General features: G+C 38.3%; 1 protein-coding gene across 1 annotated transcript in view; it reads right to left on the reverse strand.

Moving 5' to 3' along the window:
• Positions 1–3,882: 3,882 nt before the first annotated feature.
• ASZ1 (ankyrin repeat, SAM and basic leucine zipper domain containing 1) overlaps positions 3,883–24,221 on the reverse strand; it is a 36,214-nt gene continuing 15,875 nt past the window's right edge. Inside the window, exons 5-13 of the mRNA XM_058805777.1 lie at positions 23,192–23,303; positions 22,817–22,951; positions 20,339–20,451; positions 17,355–17,430; positions 16,938–16,994; positions 11,968–12,080; positions 6,682–6,787; positions 6,155–6,268; positions 3,883–4,344 (exon numbers count right to left, since the gene is read on the reverse strand). Coding sequence (XP_058661760.1) covers positions 4,198–4,344; positions 6,155–6,268; positions 6,682–6,787; positions 11,968–12,080; positions 16,938–16,994; positions 17,355–17,430; positions 20,339–20,451; positions 22,817–22,951; positions 23,192–23,303 — 973 coding nt within the window. The 3' untranslated portion in view covers positions 3,883–4,197. The remainder of the gene's footprint in view (positions 4,345–6,154; positions 6,269–6,681; positions 6,788–11,967; positions 12,081–16,937; positions 16,995–17,354; positions 17,431–20,338; positions 20,452–22,816; positions 22,952–23,191; positions 23,304–24,221) is intronic.

Below are 24,221 nucleotides of genomic sequence, written 5' to 3' on the forward strand. Positions count from 1 at the left end.
AGAAAGCCCCATTTTCTGCACACCTTTTGAAACGAGCTGAAGTTTTTCAATACAGTCATGAAAATAATGTAGTTAAACCTGTATTTCTACATTCAAAAAAGACTATTTTCAGGAAAGATGAAGGCATGGAAGGCTCATCTGAATTTTTTTTTAAGAAAAGCCCCACCAAACTCTTAAGTAGAACATATATTCCCATATATACTACAGCCAGTAGCACATCTTAAAAGAACTGAAAATCCTTTCCCAGAGGTATCTCTCTAAGTCCCACTTCCAGGGACTATGGCTCTATAATAGATGAAATTACACCATTTGGATCAGGATAAAAACTAGAAGTAATTGATCAGGTATTAAACCTGCTAATATCATATAATTCATTTCATGCCAGTGATACCCCATTCTCATATCTCACTCAGATCTCACTACAGCCCCATTACCTGAAAATTCTTATTTCTGGAATAGGGGAATTAAATTTTCAACTACACACTTCCCCCCCCGCCTCCAGAACAACAAAATGACAGCACATGTCTTAAAAGCAGAAATCTGCAGCTCAGATACCTGTTAGGCCTTCAAGGCTTTGTAGCCTTGCTACCTACCAACAGGTATCAAAACTATAGTCTGTACATAAAGATCCAAAGCAACATTTGTAGCACTTTACAGTGTGTATTATTACATTTGTAGTAACACAGGAGTTTTATTTGAAAAAGACAAACTGTTGCTTTTGCAGAACTGGTGAAATAGAGAAGGCAAATGCAAACAATCATCTGCTCATGAAGAAGTGATAGCTTTGGGAAACACCTGTAAGGGTTCAAAGACAACAAAAGATAGAAGAATAAATTGTACATTTTAAGTCTTATCCTTAACAAGGCATTTGGATGAAATAAAAGATAAACCAAACACATGCTGAGGGTAGTGGAGAATATAGTAGAAACACATGCTCACTCTTTCTCAATTTAGGAATACACATACCCTGTAAGACCGGTGCAATACAACAATAGCCCCAAATGCTCTTTATTAGTTTTAATTGGCTAGCAGGCATAATTAAGGGTGATGTCTTACAAAAGGCCAGGTACGGCACAAGTCAAATTTAAAGAGCAGGGCAAATCCCAAAGCACAGAAGAGAGACACAGGACAAACAAGTCACAGCCTATCTTAGACAGGAAAATTAAAAAAAAAAAAAATCTTGCAGTTCCTTCAGATCTCCACAGGATCACCCAAGGCCCTAATTTTACACAACAGCCTACAGACTCAGAAAAGGCCATGGTATGAATAATCATCCCTATGAAGACAAGTTAGGTATCCAATGACAGCTCCAAGTAGGAACCTCACTGCATCTTTAAGTAACCATGTATCCCACAGGATTTGGCCCGAGGTCCAATTCAGTCAATCCTCATCATCCCAATTTGCACTACTGTAGGAGGATAACAACAGCAGCAGGGCTGCAAAGTTTACCTGCTTAATACATGCAAAGCTCTTTAGCATTCTCCTCCAATCCCCTCATAGATGTGCAAATCATTGTATTCTTACTGTTCTGGGATAATGACTGCAATTTGATGGCTTGCAGAAGGAGGCCTCTCAGCAGGGACGTTTTCATATGAAGGCTCCCTTAGGAGCTGGTGGGGGTAAGAATTCTGAAAGTGTAGCTCAAGGGCCACAAATTGAAGGAATCTTTTTCTTTACTTCCTGCCCTATCACTACCATATTGTGACACCTTGTCAGAGAATTTGGAAGAGGCACTGCAGCAACATGAAATTGAATAAAGGATATTGAAATGCTTGATCTAAGCTCGAGTTTGGAATCCAAGAAGGTAAATGCAATTTCATTTTTTTTAATGATATGGTATGTTAAAATACTCTTTGTTCATTTGGCTCTTTAAATGTCCTCCTCATGCAATGCAGTTTCTGACTGACCAATTAATGAAAACAGCTTAAAGTGGTTACTCCAAGACCCTTGCTTCTTGTGAGTGGTTTATGGAATTTCGAACACTCTACTTAAACAGTACAGGATGCCGAGGATGCTGCTGGCATAAAGCCTATGTTTAACTCAAATGATGTTCACATGTGTGTTTGAAATTATGACTATAAGCACCAGAAACAGGTGATCCATAAGATAATTCAAAAAGACCAGCTTCTTCCAAATGTATTTTGGACATCATCTCCTGAAGTTCAGACCTTTGACTCCCTTCTGCAAAACTCACTTTATTATAATGCTCACACTTGAAAAAAAAAATTACCAGCAACTATCATGCATTACTTTTTTCTCTGCTAAGTATTTTACACCAAAGCCGTAATAATTTAGTTAAATACTGATAAAACTTCTCTGGAGCAGATTTTTGGTTCAATTGCAAGAGCTCCAAGTTAAGCTTAAAAGGCCTCCCACTGACCAGATCTTTTCTTCAAATTGATGGAAAAAGAGTTTGAATTTTTGCTGTCTCAAATGTCAATATCTACTAGTGACAGGAAATGCATCTCTTGAAATGAAAGCTATATTCAGTGTCCTTTGAAGTGGCTTTGTTAATGCAATTAGTCACTTAAATGGGGAAGTAAGGGCTAAGAAGCAGAATCTTTTGAAGGGCAGAAACTTTATGAGCAGTTGAAATAATTCCACTTAAATAATGCAAAAGCACATGTAGGAAACAGTCTGTATAACATGCCTGGCCACTCCCCCTCCACTACCAACCCGGGAAACCCCAAACACCTTCACCCAACAGAAACGCCAAAAGACATTAGGTGTCAAAGTTCTAGTACTGCCTGTGAGCCAACCCATCACTGAACAACTGCATTTGAACTGTATTTTGAGCTGATTAGAGGAGGAGTGGTGTGTATATAAAAGGTGATGTTCCTTCCACAATACATGCCCTGTTAGTTTAGGATCAATTCTAAGTTAGTATGAAGGACCACAGAACTATTTTTTAAGTATTTCCTTTTACATACTTTGTTCATGCTGATAGAATGTTCATTTTCACTTCTGGTAGATGGTGGTGGTGGTGAACACAGCTTATCCCTTCTGACACCAGTTTGGGAGCAGAATAAAACAGAAAAAAACCCCCAACTTATGTTGTTTTTGCCTCTGGCCTCATCACTCTGTAGGATGTTCCTGGCATTGAAGGACGAAAGGAGGTAAAACAATTGCAGTAACAACAAAACACATGAACACCCAATGCAATTCTCTAAGGCAAGCAGAAAACAGCAGTAACAATGATTGGAATAGCACCTAAGTTTTAATCTTCTCCTTTCTAGGCTCTAGAGGGAATTTCAAAGGTTAAGACACTAGACAACTTTCTGAAAACTCAGAGACCAAGTTTCACACACCCATTCAGGTTTATGTTTTTAGACTCTTTTTGTTTCATTTTGAAAGAAAAATTTTCCTTCCAAACTATTCAGAATTTTTACAGATGCTTACTGAAACCTACAAAAATGTAACTAGTTTGAATTCACTTACACCAACTTCCTTTTTTCCCAACATACCTGGTTTAGTAAGCAGATCAAAACCAGTTACAAATATTTCACTGTGGGATTACAAACACCTTTTTAAGTGGAGAAAATATTAAGAAAAAATTTGTAGTGAAAGACCAGACCAAGAAAAAACAAGCTGCTATGCTTTCTACGTTGTCTGCATTCTTACAGCAAAGTACTACTATAATCCTTTAAATAGATGTGATGAAACTCTTAATAGAGGTGAGTATCCCTAAGGAAGCAGATTTCAGGCATAATATAAGTATCATAGTTCAATGGGAAATGACTTTTTAGACAAAATGAAACAAGATCTCCACAATTCTCTTGATTGTGAAAAATAGACATGTATCTCTCTGCAAGAGAAAAGATCTTTATCAACATAAAATTTAAAGTGATACTGAAAATATTTTAAACTCTGCCAACCCCCAAAACACATCTGCATTATAATTTTAAATACAAACATATGATATATAATCAGAATTTATTTATATTCACCTCTGAACAGGTAAAACAAAAAAACTGAAACTAGTAATTAGTAAGCAATAATCACAGTTTTATGCCAAAAAATGAAAAGCAGCTTTGACAAGATTTTAGATCCACATTCTATACCAACAATGAATTTCAAAATAAAACCCTAAGATACTCTTAAGTAAAGTTATTAAAAGTGAAAACAGTTTTTTAAGATCAAAGTACATACTAGATACAATTACTACAGATATGATGAGAAACAATACTAAACTTAAATTCAGGCTCTCTTTGCTACTAATTTAATTACACATAAGAAAAAACCAAATCCAAGCAATGTTACCACTCCCATTTTTACTGATCTTTTTTCCAAGGTGGCTGCTTTTTCTGGAACTTTCGCTTGGTTAGGTTTATTCTTTTCTTCATACTGAGACAGATGTTGAATCCATGTAAAAAGTGCAGAAAAAAAAAGTTAGTGTCAAAGCTTCTTAAGTAGATTATAAAGCACCCATTCATAAGAATCTGCATGCATCTAGGACTGACATTACTTCTTTCTGTCTCTGTCCTACTTAATTTGAAATAAATGTGTGTAAATGTTCACCTTATCTGATGTTCAATTATTCTGAAACATATATTAGTAAAACAAACTGTTCATTTACAAATGTAATTACTCAGGAGTAAACCACTGCTATTATTAGATGCTACAAAAATCTAATAACAAACAATTGAACCTTGACTGTCAAATGTTTTAGTTAGGACTTCTGCCATTTAATTACAAAAAAAACCCCCTGTTTATTGAAAAAGAAAGTAAACATTTAACAGATTAGACTTATTCAAAATTACAGGGAGAGTGGAAAGCACCAAACAAGTGCCTTCTCAAATACATGTTGAACCTGAGTGGAGCCTTGTCATAAAGGACAGCAGGGTTAGGTTCTGATTTCCTACCTTAGTTACAATGCTTGGAAGGCTGTCTCTTTTACCATACTTTCAAAAATTATATGCTAAGACATTTACTGCTGGAAAAGTCTTGTCATGACTAAGACAGCGAACAGTACTGAAAACTTCAAGGGAATTTATACAAACATTTTATGTAAGAGGTTAAACTGTGTCACTTAGATTCACAGGTTCACAATAAACACTTGGGTGCTCTACATTCAAAAGTGCTCCATCACAAATTAAGTAGCACAAAAATGTCTTGTATTACAGTATTCATAAGTGAAATTCATAAAATATAACAGGATTTTACAAAGAAGGATTTTCTTTCTTGAAGTAATCAGAAGGCTGTTTCACACAGGATACAGACACTGTGCTTTGTCTTGACAGCTATAAAAACCTTACATCCTTACATACAGATAAAGTCAAGTGGCACCAAACTTGGAATCCTCCCAGCCCTCATAACTGGCCTGCATATATAGGAGGCAAATATATACACACGTGATGATTGCATATGCAAAAAAAGGAATAAATAGCTAATAAGTTCTTTGCCACAGTTGCTACCTCTTAATATATTTGGTGCTAAGTGATTTATTGGGAGAAGGCTGTTATATTACATTAAATTTACTTAAACTACAGGAAATTGCATTAGTAGCATTATACTCAAGGTCTGAGTTCCACATGGCTTCGTTCAGCAACAGATTCCTTTCTGACACTGATGCTCCATTTACCCTACCCCAGCGGCCGTTCATTTTACCAGCCTATTACTTAAAATGACCCCATCTGACAAGAGAGTGTCACTATGTTGGCTTGAGAATGACTGATGTGGTGCTAACATCTAGCCTTGACCTCTCCCACCCTCTTCTTTTGTCACTCTACAGAGTTATCTGGGATGCCTCCCATTCAATCCATAAAACCTTAGTATCTTCCTTGTGAGTCAATAATTCCAAACAAAAGATTCCTTAATTAAAAAGTAAGAGTGTAAGTATTCAGCGTGGCCTCTATGCCACAGTGGTTGTCCAAGAGTACAGGGATACATTCCAATTAATTCTTTTGTGCAGTAGAAAGAAAAAAGTAGGTTATGCTTTCTTTTGGAGATTTTCCACACTTCCGTGGAATATTAGAGATTATTTCTCTTCCACCATGAAAAGGTAAAAGGGGGAGAGATCGATGCAATGTCCAAGCTAAGGCTAAACAGCCTTTGGCAGACCAAGGTATGAAACATTTCCCTGACATATGTCATATTTGAGGTTGCATCAGAAACTCGTACACAGTATTTAACAGCCTCACTCAAACACACCCACCTCCACCACGAGGTCCTTCAGTTTGTGAACTTCTTCTTCCAACTTTTTAACACTGCAAATCACATCTTTACAGACTTCAATATAGCATTCAGTTGGTGCCCACGGCAGTGCCATCTGTTAATAATTACAGTTATTTGCCATAATTACATTGTAGATTTTAATATAGTATTCTACAGTTCATGAGTTACAAAAGACAGTGCCAGAAAAGGTCTATAATTGCATTTATGCTGGGTTTTAATTGCATAATTTATGCACAATAAGCTACGACTCCCTAGCAGCCTTTGTTGGAAACTTTTGTCACCTTAACTCTCCTGTCAGTAGAAACATGAAGAAACAAATCTATCTCGTTTAGTTGTATGGCCTAACTCTTTGAAATATATTATTTTTAAGAAGTGTCCTTTAGAGAAAGAGCACTGGGCAGCTTTCTACAACTATGTAACAACCAAGATGGTTGATGAATATTTATCATTTTTATTTTACAAGGTGGAATAATGCACTCCAAATCAATCTTCTATTTGGTTGAATACCTTGTGAGAATTTTTGAGGAAATGGTTATTCATGGTCTGCACAGGAATGATCAGCTTACTACACTCTTTATTCAACTTCTGAAGAAACTTGAGCAATTCATCTTCACTAGAAAAATAAAATTGTTATTTGTCAAATGCTGTAACTTCTTGCAAGCTGAATATCACATACGAATTTTCAACACTGGCTAGTGAGTTAGACATGCGGTTTCATAACATACAAAAAACCCAGTATCATTTTAAAAGTTAGTAGGTGTGAGATATTTAACATCTTAGCAAGTTGTTGGGGTTTTTTTTCCCCTTGTTTGTCCCTCCTGTGCCTCCCCTGCCTTATTTCTGAATGACAATATTCCTGACCTGCAGCTTACATTTTTGAGGTAGATGTGAGGGGAAAAGTCTGGTTTGTACTTTGGAGCTAGGAATGAAATGACTAGGTTTAGGGTAACATAGTCTCCCAAAAGAGTAGAAGAAAATAAGAATTCAATAATACTGGCTTGGCCCTTGGATATGGAAACGTATACCTCAGAGCCTAAAATATCTGACATCTATTTTGAAGAAAATTTTTAGTTGGTGCTCAAACACAAGCAGGAAGTCAACTCTCAAAACTAGCTTGACCCATGTCTCCAAAAAGTGGACAGAAGGATAGAAAAAATTAACAGATTATTTTCAGCTTTAAGTTTCTAAAGCTTCCACATGACACTGACTCAGCTTTACTGGAATGTCAGAGAATTTTAGTCATAAGTCATGGTGCCAGACAGAAACTTGCTGCTGCTCACCAGGAAGAAGCAAAGAGGGCAAGCAAGATGATCATCCAATTGCTTTTACTGAGTGAGCTCTCAAACCCTGAAACTCCTGAGAAGTGTCTGTATCTCCAGCAGGAAAGTTTCTGCTAACTCTAAGATATGTGGGTCAACAACAGGCAGGGCCAAAACAAGAGAAAATTACAAGTTCCTCCTGCAGAGCTTCTTGTTCTGCAGAGCCATAGTATCTGAATAAACTAACTCAGACTCCAACATTCCTCCATTCCCTAGGCAATCAGCTATTAAATGCAGACATATAACTAAATGCAACATACCCATACCACTTGCTTCTTTCCTCTGAGGTCAAAAAGGTATCCACAAAATTTGTCAAACAGCTAAACTAAGCTACACACCAATGCAGCACATGTATCCAAATGGAGATGGAATTTAGGCCATTTAATGCCATAGAGTGCTTTCCTTCAACTTTGGGCACAGGATCATTAGTGAGTAAAATTTCTGCCACTGCTCAGGATATCTGTGATTTGCAATAGTGCTGAACTGCTAAGACTTTAACATTTAACACAGAAACATGAAGAAACATTAATGGGTATGCTGGAGGTTTAAAACCAGTACTGGACATGGTTTCCATGAAGATGGAGAAGTAAAAATGCTAATTAGTTTGTTTTTATAAAATAAACTATTGCTTGTTTCAGAACAATGTAACTGAACTGAGTATTTTAGGTAAAGAGCCCAAACACTGAACATCTGGAGATAGTCTAAAAGCTTCTTCCACATTACTACAGTCAAGCCATAGTCATAAATACTTTCTTCTACTTAGATAACTTTTTAGCTGGCATCTTTTGTGTTTCATTACAAAGGAAATTATCTTTCAGAATTCTGGAAGGATTCTTGGCAAATACAAAGTATTTTTCATAGGCTTGAATTAGGGAGGGGGAAAAAAGAAAAACATTTGTTCTATTATACTATTTCACTACACCACAGTTCTTAAAAAAACTCCCCATTTTCATAGAATTTTATACTTGTTGAGGTGACATGCTCTTATATTTAGAAATGCAAATAATGTTTTCAAAAAATTATCACCTTAAAAAGGAATTAATGGCTGTCAAAACATCAGTGGCTACACAGTGCTGGACACTCCGTAAGTTTATAATCAATCAGTTCAAGATTTTCTACTATGTTAGTTTTTCTATGACTTGATGACTGATTCTCCTTCTCACAGAATGACTTTGAACAAGTGGGAAGTAAAATCTTTATATAATAGCATGTAAACATAGCCTAAGATTTTAGTCGAAAGGTCAGATGCCTAGAATACATGTCAGGCAATTTTCTAGAAAACTATGCAGTGCTTGCTATACATGAAATGCTGTCATATTTTGTGTACCTCAATCTTTTAATTAATCAATTATTTTCTGGTTTTGAGAACTACATATGATCTAAACCCACACTATACTAGGAGTAAGATATGTCACTGGTGTGTGAGACTGCACCAGATACTGTGTGGGTATTTCATTGTATTTGGCCACACACAGTGAATGGATAATTTTCTTGTATTTCTCTACTTACTCTCTCTGTTCACATTTTTAAGATGCTCTGCTTGAATGTATGTACTAACCACTACTGTGGAACAATCTGAAAAAAAGCATACACTTTAACACAAAATGCCTAAAGCTTAAACTGGGAAAAGTCATCTTAAACTGTAGCTAATTGTTGCTTGCTGAAGAGTCAACATCCATTTCCAAAGGCACCCAACAGATCCCTGGTCCACCACCTCAGCTCAGCAGCAAAGCCTCTATTTTAATAGAAATGGCTCAGGTGCTGTTGCAGCATTTATGGTGTATCTGTATCATACTGTTTTATATCCTCCTGCATGCTGGAAGTTTAGTAATTCAGTACTGCAGCACATGTACACATTTGCAAGATTCTTTTCTGAAAGTACACAGTTGTATTGATGAAGAATTAAAGAACCATAGAATATCTGGATTGGCAGGGACCTTACAGATGATTTAGTTCCAATCCCTCTGCCATAAATAGGGACATCTTTCACTAAACCAGCTTGCTCAAAGTTCCATCCAAACTGACATTGAATACTTCTAGGAATGGGACACCCACAGCTTTTCTGGGCAACTTATTCTAATACCTCACTACCTTCACAGCAGAGAGTTTCTTTCTTACATCTCATGTAAACGCGCCCTCCATCAGTCTGAAGCCATTCCCCCTTGTCCTATCACTACATGCCCTTGTAAAAAGTCTTTCTCCAACTCTCTAGTAGACCCCTTTTAGGTGCTCTCTCCTCCAGGCTGAACACCCCCAAGTCTCTCAGCCTGTCTTCATAGGACTGGTGCTCCAGCCCTCTTGTTCATCTTTGTGGCCCTCTCCTGAACTCGCTCCAGGCTGATGTCCTTCTTATGCTGGGGGTCCTCGAGCTGGTTGCAGTAGTCCAGGTGGAGTATCACGACAGGGAGAATCCCCTCTCAACCTGCTGACCACTCCAGCTGCAAGTGCACATTTGTTGTGTCATGTAGAGCTTTTTCCAGGAGCTGAATTTGATGATCCTTGTGGGTTCCTTCAACTCATGATATTCTGTGTTTCTGTAATTCTTGTCAGCCAACACTCCCAAGTCCATCTCCTCAGGGCTGCTCTCAATCCACTCTCTGTCTAGCCTGTACTGGTGCTTGGGGTTGCCCTGACCCAGGACACTTACACTTGGCCTTGCTGAATTTCATGCACCCACCGCTCAAGGCTGTCAAGGTCTGCCCTGGGTGGTATTCCTTTCCTCCAACACAGCACACAGCCCTGTGTCATTGGTACACATACTGAGGGTGTACTCAATCCCAGTCTCCATGCCTCCAGCAGAGATGTTAAACAGCACCAGCCCCAACACCAACCCCTGAGGAGTGTCACTTGTCACTAGTCCTCATCTGGACAGAGAGCAGTTGCCCACCACTCTTGCCCAGTGTGAATGTTCAGCCAATTCTTGATCTCTGAGTGGTCTCTGAATGAAATCTCCTCACAGACCAGAAGAAACATCAAAGTCCTCTATCAGGACATGAGCTCTCTGCTTTTCCAGCCCATCACAGCTGTTCAAGAGCTTCCTCAAATGCCTTGCACATCCTCCCAAGTCTGAGAGCTCAAACTTTGCATTGTGATGCAAAAACATTCCTAAAGCAGGCCACAAAGTCTCTTTTTCATAAAGACAGTAAAGGTACCAGCACAGCACCAGCACTGGGAGCAATCAATGTTTGAATGACTGGAAGTGGAATACATACTGGACAGTCTCATGGACCTGGGACTCTAAAGACAACACCATGGCAGGATCACATCATGACCTGACTGCTAATGCACAGTGTCAGTGCAGTTCAGCTTCCTCCAAAGCAGAGACATGTACAGACTGAATTTGAACCCAAGCACATCCTTTGGGCCGATGAGCAGAACTAACATTCTGTTACAACATTCTTACAACATTCAAGTAGTACAGACAGCTCTCCCCAGTACTTTGGAGAGGGAAGGGATATCTATGTGAGTACTAGCACAGCTGTCAGATCACTAGTCAAGAGGGAAATACACTTCAAAGAGGAACTGAACCTTTACTATCTAATCCATTTTTAGTAGGTATTCTTGTATAAGTTGGAGAACTAGGAAGAAGAAAGATATGAGCATGGAATTTAAATCTAGGTGTGTCTTCCAGGAAAAAAAAATTACTTACACATAAAGGATAAGAGATTTTAGAAATCTTATGGCTCCCTTGTAGTGACTATATACTTCACTTTGTGCTGGATGTGCTCTAGCAGTGCTTAGGGAACTTACTAAGTTTAATAAGATTGCTAAGGAACACACCTCTCAGCTTGGGCCTGGATTCTATGGTACTGCACAAGACTATACTAAAAGTATGGGAGGTGTTGCACAGCTGATGCCTTAATACTATAATGGGAAAAAATACCAAGTTGGAATGGGAGTCTGAAAGAGTAACCCTTTCTTAAAAAAATTCTCCTTATATACCTATAGATATATACAATCTATGGTAAGGAAAACAGCTTCTAAACTCACTTAATTGGTAAGATAAAAAAAAGATATATTTCAGAAGCCAGTTTTCTCTTCCAATGGAAGAGAAAAACAATGAAAAAAATCTAGAACCTAAACAGAAATAGCATTTATGATTTAAGATACACATGTACAAGATATGATTTTATGAGCTGAAAATTAAGGGCCTATGCTGAAGTTACATGCATCTCTCCCTCCCATGTTTTTTTTTTTTTTTTATTTATCTTAAAATTTATCTATCTTAAAATTTATTTATCTTAAAATCAGATAGATTTGACCGGAAGACTAGCAGAGCCTACCTTGTCTAAGCTTTTGTTTGTGCAAAACACACCCACCACCAGCTCCCATAATCTACTAACTTGCATATTCTCATGAATGCTATGCATTAAGGGTAAAGTGAGACAATTTTAACTTTGAGCCACAGAAAATAACATGGTCACCTTAAATTGTTAACATTTCACTTCCATTTCCTTAGATATACTGTTAATACCTCAATTCCAGCTTCATAATTTCAGAGATGTCTTCAAATTTTTTTCCTTCCACTTGCAGATCATTAATAGCATCTAGGAGTTTCTGCTGATCCCCAGGATTTGTAATGCCAATCTAAATTTAAAGAGTAATTCCAAATATTATTTACTTTTAGACTTACTAGACAGAACAGTACAGTAACAGTACAGTAACACATTTCACTAGCTTCTAAATATTAAGAAATTATTTTTAAGTTATTGCAACCAGCTACAATGCATGAAAGTGGCAAAGGAAAAAATAAAACCATAGAAAATATTCAATGATGGAGAAAAAAATTACAAGAGATGAGGAACTGCTGAACTGAAACTGCACAGGGTACTCAGAAAACCTGTTTAGGGTTTATTAAAAAAATAATAACAGTAGTTTGCCTAAGTACCCCTGTCTTGTTAGGATGTTAGGCTTTTTCACTTCAGAATGATCTGAGTCATCTCTGACAGCAAGATAACAAATCATCATGATGGTGGTACAGCATAACTCAGAGAGAAAGAGTGGAAATTATCAAATCAGCATCAAATGGAGAATTTTAGAGGAAGACATCTTTTTAACTGAAGGAAAACAAAAAAGATACATAATATGTAACAGATTCTCCAAGTGACACCTGGAGCAGAAAACACTGGCAGCTGTGCTATCCATCAAGCATCTCAGATTAAATTTCAAGTCATATTTAAATCCTAGACTAAGAGTTTTCTTGCAGAACACTTAGTGAAAAAGAACAGTTAATTTTTTTAAAAAATAAATGCTTTTGTGCCACATTCAGTATTTCCCTTGCTCATCTGACAGGCTGCTGTGCAACACAGGACTTTTGGTGTTAGCAGCCCTAACATGCTCCCCCACACAAGTGAAAAACCTCTTGACTTTGCTCCTAAGGCACCAGCTGATGACCTGACTCAACAGGCGCAGACCACTCCTGCATTTGAGACTGCAAGGATCTCAGAGTCTCCAAACCTAGACTACATGGGACCCTCACTGATATTCTGTGGGCTTCCCTTCTGCACCCTCAGAAATCTGGAAGATATTAGTGTTTGCAGTCTCCCAGATTTCTGTAGGAAAGAATTTTGAATTAACAGCTGATAACCCACATCAGACCGACATTCCAGGGAAGAGACTGTGCCCAGGGAAAGGCTTGCTTTTTTCTGAGACCCAATGTTATGACACTCATTGTTCATTGTGACAGCATAAAACTGTCCTCCAGGTTCTTCACCAATCAGAGCTAAAAAATAATTAAAGGTACAGTTGTGAGCCCATAAACATACCAAAACCATGTTAAGTTTACAGACAAATAAGTTCTTCAGTAATGAAAAATCCCAACAAGATTAATTGGGACTTTAACTACAGGCGTCACGAACTTTTGAACTTTTTAATAGGTTTCCATGGGTCCCTGAATGAATTATACTGAAGTCTTTTTAGCAAATATCACTAGCAGCCTTAAGATAGAAAGATCTGAGTTTTGTATGAATAATCTGCTCCACTTGTGTTGGGCTGTAAGTTTGCTCAACACATTAGATTTCAGGTTTGCCTTCTGGAGCCCTATCTGGTACAAAGCAATATTTTCTTAATTAATGACTGCATTACAGCAGTCATTTTATCATGAATAAGTAAGCAGATTTCTACAATAGTTATTCTTGAGGAATTAAACCTATCTTGCTTAAAGTAGGAACAATTGTGAAGACTGCCTTTGCTTTTGACTCCACCTTCTCATTCCTGAAACGAGAAAATCAGGATGCAGCTTTCTGACCAGCATATCAGGAAGATGCACCTTGTTCCCCTAGAAATAAAATGTAATTTTGTTCTTCTGCAAATCAATCACTGAGCACCACCACAGCTTGAAAATATTTGTCTGGAACTAAAGAATGTAATAAATATCACTATAGATAAAGCTTTTTACCACCACACTGATTCTGCATTTAGTGCTGAAAGGTGCAGGACTTAAGAGATGGAAGGTTGATAGATCAATCCAAACTACTTCCCAATTTCTAGATCAACTCTGCAAGAACATGAAGTGACCCAGAACCTGACTCTTCATGCAATAATGAATGCATGAAACAACCACAGTGCCATAAACCCTTCTCGATGGATAAGTGAATTTTTAAGTTGATGTTGGTTCACTTGTGTTCTGCAGTCCAAATTTTCCAAGTATTATTGTGAAGTGGCCGTGTTTAAGAACATACAAATGCTGTACAATGATTTGCTCATATCTGTAAAACAGACTATATGCACTCTCAATTTTAGCCAGATCAATTCTAAGAACATCTATTTTATTCTTTGCTTAAATACATACAAGGCAGCCCTTCAAAATCCAAGCCCCAACTTCACTCCAACATGAATGTGACAAGAGGTGAATAAGATGGCCTCAGCACATGAAAGATGATATACTGCACAGATAAAAGCTATGCACAAATTCTCACAATGATGCTACTTTGCCCAAGTAACCACTAATTTTAAGTAGTGACAAGATCTGACACATTTCTGTCAAATATTAAATGCTTTTTTCAGGGAGTGGGGCAGAGGAATGAGTCCTGGAACTGTGATATAGAAGCACATAGACCAGATAATTATCCAATTATGTAAAGTTCTGGATTATATTTTGAATTTTGATGTGTGAACTTTTCATTACACAGTCTCAAATCCAAAACACGATGCCTATTTCTCTTATTCGAAATTAAATGAAATGTAAGAAAGAAACTGTTTTAGTCCTAAATGCATCCAGACACTAAATTACTTCTGTTGCTATCTTATCAGAAAAATGCTTAAAACAAAGTAAAAAATGTGTCATAAGTAGTGCAGGCAAAAACCTCCAAATGTTGAAAAGACATGTCCCAGTATATTGAACACATTTTTTTCCAGAACGGAACAGTTTATAAGCTTGAGGAATGCAAGGATTTCAGCTTGAAAGACTCATTGTTTAGGCTCTGTTGTAGAACACAGATAAAGGTATTTACAGAGAAAATATCTTCCTATATTGTTTGATGGAGGAAAGCTTATCATGTAATGACAGGATTTCTCCCCAGTTCTCTGGATACAAAGCAGCTTGGTTCAGAGGCATCCATCAAAGGTCATCATTAATCTTTGTAGTAATAAGATCCAGGCTCTTTAAAACAGCTGGCTGTTAGCTGAAAGTCTGCCATCACAGTGAAAACTTTCAACTCTGAAGTTACAAGGAAACAGATTAGATTTCTTCTATCAGCAGCGTGGGGAGAAACCGTTAGCAGAGCTCTAAAGCAAGACTGCATAAAGAATTTTGGATAACTTATGAAGAGCTAATAAGCCAGGAGTGTTATGCCATTTTTTAACTTCTCAACTGAAGACTCACTAATTAATTTATGTCCACGCACAAAGCATGACTTATTTTTCAGGAACTGTTTCCTGCTGTTGCAAAGTTAACAGACAAAGCAATTAAATTCTTACAGATATTATCTTCCTGTGTAGAAGCAGCTGATCCCTGTAGTTACTACAGTTTGCTAAAAGATTTTTTGATTTTATAATAACGAGCCTTGAACCATATAGAACAATGAAACAGAAGCTTTGATTTTGAGTGAAATTCCACCTCTTTGGAGAGGGAACCATAAAGCTTAGCCATTCACTGAAGTTCACAATTCTCTCCCCACAGTGTTCACTGGACAAAAACAAGCAATAACTACAATACCAAAAAGCAAGTGATCATACACTCAGATTTACAGTTTAATGCAATCATGCCCAACACAGCAGCTCACACAGTAATGAGAGGAAATCCCTAAGAATCTCCTTAAAAGACAAAACTACTATCAACAGGGGCTTTAGAATTCTAAAAATCCCAGGAGACCAGGATGCTGTCCAATGATCCTGAGGCTTCAGAAAAGCAGTAACATCAAAACACACTGACATGTCTTACAATATTTTGCCCTAGATGAACTCTTAAAAGTCTCTTCATTGACAAAGCTCTCTATATAAACGTCCCCTGAGAATACAGAATTAATTGGGAGTTCTGTCAGAAAAATTACCTACTCAGTTACAAGACAAAACATCAAGCAAATCAATCCTTGCTGACATACACTCTAAAGGAATACAATGTTGGATCCAGCTGCCAGAACACACACCTCCCTGGTACCAGGATGAGGAGAAAAAAAGCTGACACTAAGAACATGGGACACTAGGGACTAGCTCCAGTACAGGGAGCAGTCTTGAGGAGGCTGTTTTTACAAAGTCTCTTTGGAATCCCAGACCAGAGATTCCAAAGTTCCCCAGTACAGAGCACTCAGAAGAATCCTGCAGACTGAAGTACTTGTGTTGTTCCAATGAGGCTCCTATAATTGGATTTTATTATAGCATCCTCCAGTAAGCACAGAAAGTCCTTTCACTTCCCACAGGAAAAATTCCAGCAAGAATAAAGAAAAGCAACCACCATATCTTAGCTCAGAACTGAAGCCTTGTAATAATGCATCATTTAGTCAAAAGACCAACCTTCCCAGCTGCAGTAAACTGTAAGAAACACAATCTTCTATTTCCTCCCTTTTGGGGGGTGGATAAGGTTTTACAAACCTGTCTGGGATACAAGATTCTCCAATTTAAGCAATTGTAATGTAAGAGAGCTCTTCCTTCTCCACCAAAAATTAACACCTCACAAAGGAGGACCACATCTAAAGTAGTTGTTCAGTATTATCTACTGTTTGTCCTAGCACTGACTTCTCTTGAGAGAAATCACAATTAAAAAGTAAAAATGGTAACAACTAACATTTAAACTAGAACTATTTCCAGCTTATCCAGGATCACTCATTGATCTGTGAGATTACATACTTCAGAAAAGCCTGTCTATATTCACATTAATATTCAAGAAGTTGCAGAAGATGCTGAAAGAATTCATGCAAAGTTAGACATGTATAATGAGAAGATAAGACATTAAAAACACTTAAAAAAAAAGGGGACAAAATTAGTAATGTTCTAAAGTAGTAAACTGACCTGTATTAAGTCATCTTTTTGCATGGTCAGAAGTTGTCTTAAAGCTATATCTTGTTCCTGTATAAAACAAAGGGGTTTCTGCCATCAAAAAGAATTTCAGAATAAAACAGTTTCAAACCTGATTTTCTTCCCTGTTTTACTTCAGTTTTCAGGAACAAAACCAGCTACAAAACATCATTATTGAAGCAATGAAAGATCTGTCTAGTTTACAAATATCAAATGTTGTGACTAATGCATGTATCAAGAAAACCAATTTAGTCCACTGTAGTTTAACTTCTCCTTTTATATAAAAAAAATCTGTTTAAGGAATTTATTTGAATTAATATATTAATGGTAATATAACTTTCTTTTTAATGCAGTAGGTGCATTTTACTTTCATGTATTACTTGACAGGTAGCAAATATACCACAAAATTACCTGCAGTAATTCTCTAATGTGTTCTAGACCAAGACCATGTAAAAACACTTCCATTTCATGAAAAGTTGAATAGGAACTGTAAAGATAATTAATGAGATTGAAATTAGAAACAGTCAAAATTCAAAAAAAAAAGAAAAAAAAGACAAAAAAAAGACATCTATAACAAAATGTTACAGAAAAGCTCCCCAGACATAGCACTTGGGAGGAACCTGAAGTTGCACACACCTGATGACAGAAGTACCTTAAAGCATACAACGTAATCTATCAAAAATTTTCAGATGTCTTTTCCGTCTAATAAGTTGAATTGAGCCCAAAGGGAGATGGCTTTTGTACATAAAGGTAACTTTAAGTCACAAAACATTCCAAATGAACCCTGAAGTTGGGTCACAAAAGCCTGAAAAATGTGGAAGTGGGGTAAAGGAAGACAACTATGTACATAGCATTCATATCAATTGGACTCAGTTCACAACTGGTACCCTTTCTGTTCCAGTTAAGCCAAAAGAGGTTCTCAAGAAAACAGGACTGTGTGTAATTAAAAATAGTGGAAATGACTTCATTAAGAAACTCATCAGAAGACTACTGTTCAGAAGATAGACTGAGGAAGTAGTTAACACTGAACTGTAAGTTCAGAGTTTAACATTTATAAACAAATATAAAATATCAATTTTGATTCCCTACTCTACCAAGGGATATAAAAGTATAAGAGGAAAAATAACTAAGCAGCTTTCAACAATCAGATGAACTGTAATGTAAAGAATTAAACGGAAATCCTAGAAAATCCTGAAAGGACTACTGTATTTGCTACAACAAATCTTTTGCCAAAATCCTGAGTTATGACATACTTTGCTCTGTCTTGTTGTGGGCCCTCAAATGAAGGTCTGCCCCTTCTTCCCCTCAAAGACTGAAGGAGCAACTTGAGTGCCATTCCATGGCACATACAGGGCAGCCAGGGAATCACCCCAGCCAGCATGGCTTTAGGAGAGATGAGTCCTGCTGGACCAACATGACCTCCTTTTTAGAGAAGGTGACCCACCTAGCAGGTGAGGCAAAGGTTGTGGATCTTGTCTGTCTGGACCTCAGTAAAGCTTCCAATACTGTCTGTAAGAGCATTCTCCTGGAGAAGCTGGCAGCCCACTGGGTTAAAAACAGCTGCATGCCAGGCCCAGAGAGCGGTGGCAAATGGAGCTACATCCCTTGGTGGCCACTTACTGGCAGTACTCCCCAGGGCTCCATGGTGGGACCAGTCCTGTTTAATAGTTTACCAATGATGAGGATGAGGGGATTGAGGGTACCCTGAGTAAGCTCACATATGACACCAAGCAGGGTGAGCACGTTGATCTGCTGGAGGGTAACAAGTCTCTGCAGAGGGATCTGGACAGGCTGGATCAATGGGCAAAAACCAATTGTATCAGGTTCAATAAGGCCAAGTGTTGTGTGCTGCCCTTTGGCCATAACAATCCCATGCAGTGCTACAGGCTGGGGGAAGAGTGTCTGGAAGGCAGCCCAGCAGAAAAGGACCTTGGGATGCTCACTGACAGCTGAATATAAGCCAATGTGTGTTCAGGTGTCCAAGAAGGCCAATAACACCCTGGCTTGGATCAGAAATTGTGTGGCCAGCATGATTAGGGAAGAGATTGTCCCCTGCACCCAGCACTGGTGAGGCCACACCTCAAGTTCTGTGTCCAGTTCTGAGCCCCTCACTACAAGAAAGAAATTGAGGGGCTGAAGCATGTCTAGAGAAGGGCAGTGGAGGTGGTGAAGGGTCTAGAAAGTGAGTTGTATGGGGAGTGGCTGAGGGAGCTGGGGTTCTTTATCATGGGGAAAAGGAGGCTCAGGGGAGACCTCATCACTCTACAACTACCTGAAAGGAGGCTGTAGCCAGGTGGGGGTTGGCCTGTTCTCCCAGGCAACTAGCAACAAAAGGAGAGCTGACACAAGGGAGGTTCAGACAGGATATCAGAAGAAGTTTCTTCACTGAAAGGGCAGTCAAGCATTGGAACATGCTGCCCAGGGAGGTGGTTGAGTCTCCATCCCTCGAGGAGTCCAAGAAATGACTGGAAATGGTGCTTAGTACTAAGGTTTAGTTGACATGGTAGTGTTTGGTCAAGGGTAGGCCTTTATGGAGGCGTATTCCAACCTAAATGATTCTAGGATTCTAAAAACAGAATCTGGTGAGGCCTGAAATACTCTGTCTGAAACTACCGCACTGTCAACTGCTACCCTGTGAACTGCCACCAGCCCATCAGCCTAATGTTACAAAACCAGAGCATTCCAAAATCAGCAGGACTGCCTGAGCAGGGGCAATCTGACCAATCAGAACAGACTATGGACACTGCAAGCTGTCTTTTTAAGACCACGCAGCTCAAGCTGAAGGACACAAGCAGATGGTTTGTTGAGGACTTCTTAGCCAAGTTCTTGTACAAAATCATATCAGAAATCTCTGAAGTTGCTGAAGCAGGTGCTGATTTCAGGCATAGGGCACCTTCAAGCGTCAGGGTCAGGGGCACACTCTGCCAAAACTTCCAGAGCTTAACTAGTGTTCATACTTAATTTTGACTCTCCAATTGATTCAAGAAAAAAGAAAAGGGCATAGCTCCTGGTGGCAACGAAGCTGAACACAGGCATTCAGTGAATACATCAAAAATTTAACATCAAATGAAGATAAGAACAGAACAAGTATACAACAGGGGAGCACACAAATTTAACAGAGCTGAAATGAACTGAAGTGACATCAGAACCTGGCTCTCCTACACTTAACACTAAATGAAAGGTAAGAAAAATCTAGAGCATGCTCTTTGTTTATATTGCCAAGAAAGTTTGCAATCTTGAAAAATTGATAGTACATAAATATACTTACTGTGGGCTCTTGGCAGCACTCCAAACAAGACACACATTATGTTTCAGAACAACTTAATCATTGATATGAACAAATACAATATTTTAGGAATGTTTGTAAGCTAAAATTACACTACAACTGTATTTACCCAACACTGTGGTCAGAGACAGCTGCCAGAAATTTGCAGTTAGCCTCTTGCTCAACTGTTTTATGGTATCTCCCTTGCAAGTGATTTGCAGCCAACGAGAGCAAATTAAATATCTGGAACAGTCAAAATGAATTAATTATTATTAAAACTCAAAATGCATAAAAAATACATGGGAGTAAGATTACAATCAATTACTACTTACAGGGAACATGGAACATCTGCCACTTCTCTAAAGCATACATCTATAATGAGAAGTTAAGACTAAACTAAGAGTTTACCAAGAACGTTTCTGAATTAACCAAATTCAGAAATGCTGAATTTGGTTAATTCAGAAACACAAGGATGAACACTGAGCACAGTGGTGTCTATCATATTGTCCAAAAAAACCTCTACAGAATCTGCTGCTACAGAAAAAGCCAAACACCAACAAAGTAATTTTTGCTGCTTGTAGACAAGAATTCTATACAATAAGTTCTCTAAAGAACAAAAGGCACATGACTATTTTAAATGTCTCCACTTCCAGTGCATATATAAACATAAGAATTACCAATCTACAACTGACAATCTAAGTTAACTTTATCTGACAGACAGGGGTTCTTTTAACTCATTAAAGAAGAAGCTTTCTGGTAGACATCACTACACACTGGTGATGAATTGCAGACACTGAACTGCCTCTGTGTGGGTTTTGAGATAGTTACAAGAAAATTCAGCAAAAGAAGTAGAGCCTCAATAAATCTAAAAAAAATGGTGAAACCACTTGCCTAGAATTTAAAACTGGACTGGCCAGTTTTATACACATATACAGGTATGTGGGTTGATCCTGGCTAGAAAATCCTACTGAGGCTAGCAGGATGGGGGAGAATGAGAATGGTAAAAGTGAGAAAACTTTTCATGGGCTGAGATAATACAATTTGATAAATGAAGGGGAACAAAGAAACAAACGCAAAAGCTAAAAAGCTAAGTGATGCAAAAGCAGGCACTTACCACCTCCCACCAGCAGCAGACCAATGCCCAGCCACTCTCCAATTTTTTTGCTGAGCATGTTAGAGGGCATGGAATACCCTTTGTGCCAGCTGGAGTGAGCAGCCCAGGGCTGTTCCCCCTCCAAACCTCTTTCTCACTCTCAGCCTACTTGCAAGAGACGGGGAGCAGAGTGAGAAATAAAGATGGCCTTGATTCTGCACAAACACGGCTCGGCAACAGCTAAAACACTGGTATGTCATCAACCCTGTTTTGGTCACAATCCTAAAACACAACACCATACAGGCTGTTTGGAAGAAAAATAACTTGCAGTCATATCCAGGATAATACCAAAGAAAAATATTTTCCCTCCCAGAGACAGTTTCTGCAGACATCACCTGTATGACAGCCCCTTGGGTTGTTAACAGCCTGAAAGCAGACCCTGAAGCTGGAAGAAGCTCATGACCATTAAATATCTCAATACCATCTGCAAGACTTTGCAGCAATTGTGTTAAAGTTAGCACTGCAGGTCAAGAGGCAAGAGCCATCTCTCAAGTGTGACAAGCCTGTATTCCCTCCATGTCAGAGAAAGTAATCTCATAAGATTATATGGCTGCAACCTGCTGAACAACTTGTTTATCAAAGGCAGAAGGCACTTGTAACCCTTCTTAGTAACCTGAGCCAGCAGATCACTGAGCCTCACACACAGATCTTGCTAGCTCCCACTGACAGCTGTGGGCATAGCCATTATTTTTGCTCCTGCCTAGCCCTTGAATCTGGCAGGGAATAAAAAAAAAGAAATAAAAGGGTTAAGAAGCTGTAAATTACAATTCGTAAGAGTGAATTATACAATTTTGAAGAGCCCGTGTATAAAGCCACATCATTGATAAAAGCAGCTCAAAATACACAGGAATATGGTCTGACTGATCCACCATGTATCATCTGATAACAGCAGTAAACATTTCAGGAGAATACATGCTGTCTTCAGTAGCTCTTTATACTGCTAATTAGCAGCTGTTCTTTCTGATGGCCAATGTACATTACTTCACACCTTCCTCCAGAAAATGGACTTGGAAAATGGCCACTACCAACTACTTTTTTTTGGGCTTTAGCCTTTTCACTTCCAAACTCAATGAGAAGCTATACACTACAAATCAGTTTGATATCTGCATTCTCTCACATACTTTGGCATATAGATTAAAACACATTTTCTACTTCTCATATCAACACTACAAACATGAATAATCCCTTGTTTTGTATTCTACATCTAAAGTCAATGATTCTGAAAGAATAAAGAAAAAATTTTTCCAAAACACTACAATATAGCCTTACAGACCCATGAAAAGTTGTGTTATAGCAGAAAATAGTTTGTTATAAACATAAATGTAACAGCACTAGTATTCAACTAGCTGCTATTTTGTAGTTATTAAAGTAATTTTTCTACAGAAAATTATATGAATAATGAAAACACTTTTGACACAAAACACAGAATTTGCATTTCTAAGAGAAATTAAATACCTCTAAATGCTTATTAATTTTTGCTACGTCTGCCGCTGTTTTTTCATCCTTGGTCTGTAGATTTTTGTCAGCTCCTAGCTCAAGCAACTTCAAAATTACACTTTTATGTCCATGCTGTACTGCCCATATTAATGCCTGCAAAGAATAACTTTGTTTTACCAATTTTACATATGAAGCAAAACCCAACAGTTTCAATCAATAAAACACAGCCCAATATGGAAACAAAGACAATTAATGCAAGAGGATCTCAAAGCAGTGCTAAAGGAGAAAATTCTGAGAAATATTTCTCAGAAAACTGTACTTTGAAACAAAGTAGTGGTACACACTTTTAAAATTTCTTATCATTAAATACAACACACAAAATAAATCACTTACTGTATATCCATTTTCATCTTGGGCATTTATGTGTGATCCATGAGCAACAAGAAAAGCAACAACCCGAGGATAGCCTTTTCTAGCTGCGTACATCAGTGCAGTCATTTGTTTCCTGAAAGAAAAGGCACCAGGTGAAATCAAGTACATCAAAAGGCAAAAAAAAAAAAGTTGGCACACTTCTATTTTCATTTTAAAAAAGTATTTTTAAAATACGCTACCTAAGTGATGTGTTCTACATGCAGAACAATTTCAATCCAAAGTTTGGAGACAATGTGCAGTTTCACTGAGGGCAAGATGTAAATCACAACTGAATACTTAAGAGAAAGAATATTAAAATAACAACAATGTTCATAAATGTAAAACTCTCTCTAGTAGAATTAGTGTAAGCAAAATATCTGTATCTTTAAGACCCTACAATAGGGGCCTTGTGTGTGTGTGTGGAGATTGCTTTTATGCTGGAGTTTTTCAAAGCTCTCCAGTGAGGTTTTTTGGGTCTCTTCCCAGGGTGGTATTTGCATCGCTGCCTGCTTGATCTCTGCTCAGGTAATGGCCGTTCTGTTTGGTTTTTTCCCCCTTGGCTCAGAGAAGCTGCAGGAGGAATATCTGAGCTACCTTGAGGGTGTATTCTGCAGCTGCCTCTCTGAAAATCCAGGGGGGCACCATGCTGGCAGAAGTGGAGCAGAGCCACCCTGCTCCAGCCCAAGATGCTGCTGACTGCAGGGAGTTAGGAGAGGATGCACGGAGTGGCTCCAGCCCAGCTGTTTCACCTGTTGTGCCCACTCTGCGGTGCCTCGCCATGGGGAAGCTCTTTGTCTGCTGCTGGAACAGCTCTGTGAGGCTCCTACCTTCCAGGGAGGGCTCTCACACCATCTTGGCACTCTGTCCTACAAAGCCTGAAACTCTCCTACCAGGCTCATTTTGGGAACAGATAGTTTCCACCATTTTGAGTCTCTCTTTGTTGCAGTGGAGTATGAGGTCTATCGGTTATTTATTTTTTTTCCCCGTGCCTTTTGGCATTCTGTTTCTTAAT

Source organism: Ammospiza caudacuta, chromosome 5, assembly GCF_027887145.1.
Source record: "Ammospiza caudacuta isolate bAmmCau1 chromosome 5, bAmmCau1.pri, whole genome shotgun sequence".
Classification (NCBI taxonomy): Eukaryota; Metazoa; Chordata; class Aves; order Passeriformes; family Passerellidae; genus Ammospiza; species Ammospiza caudacuta.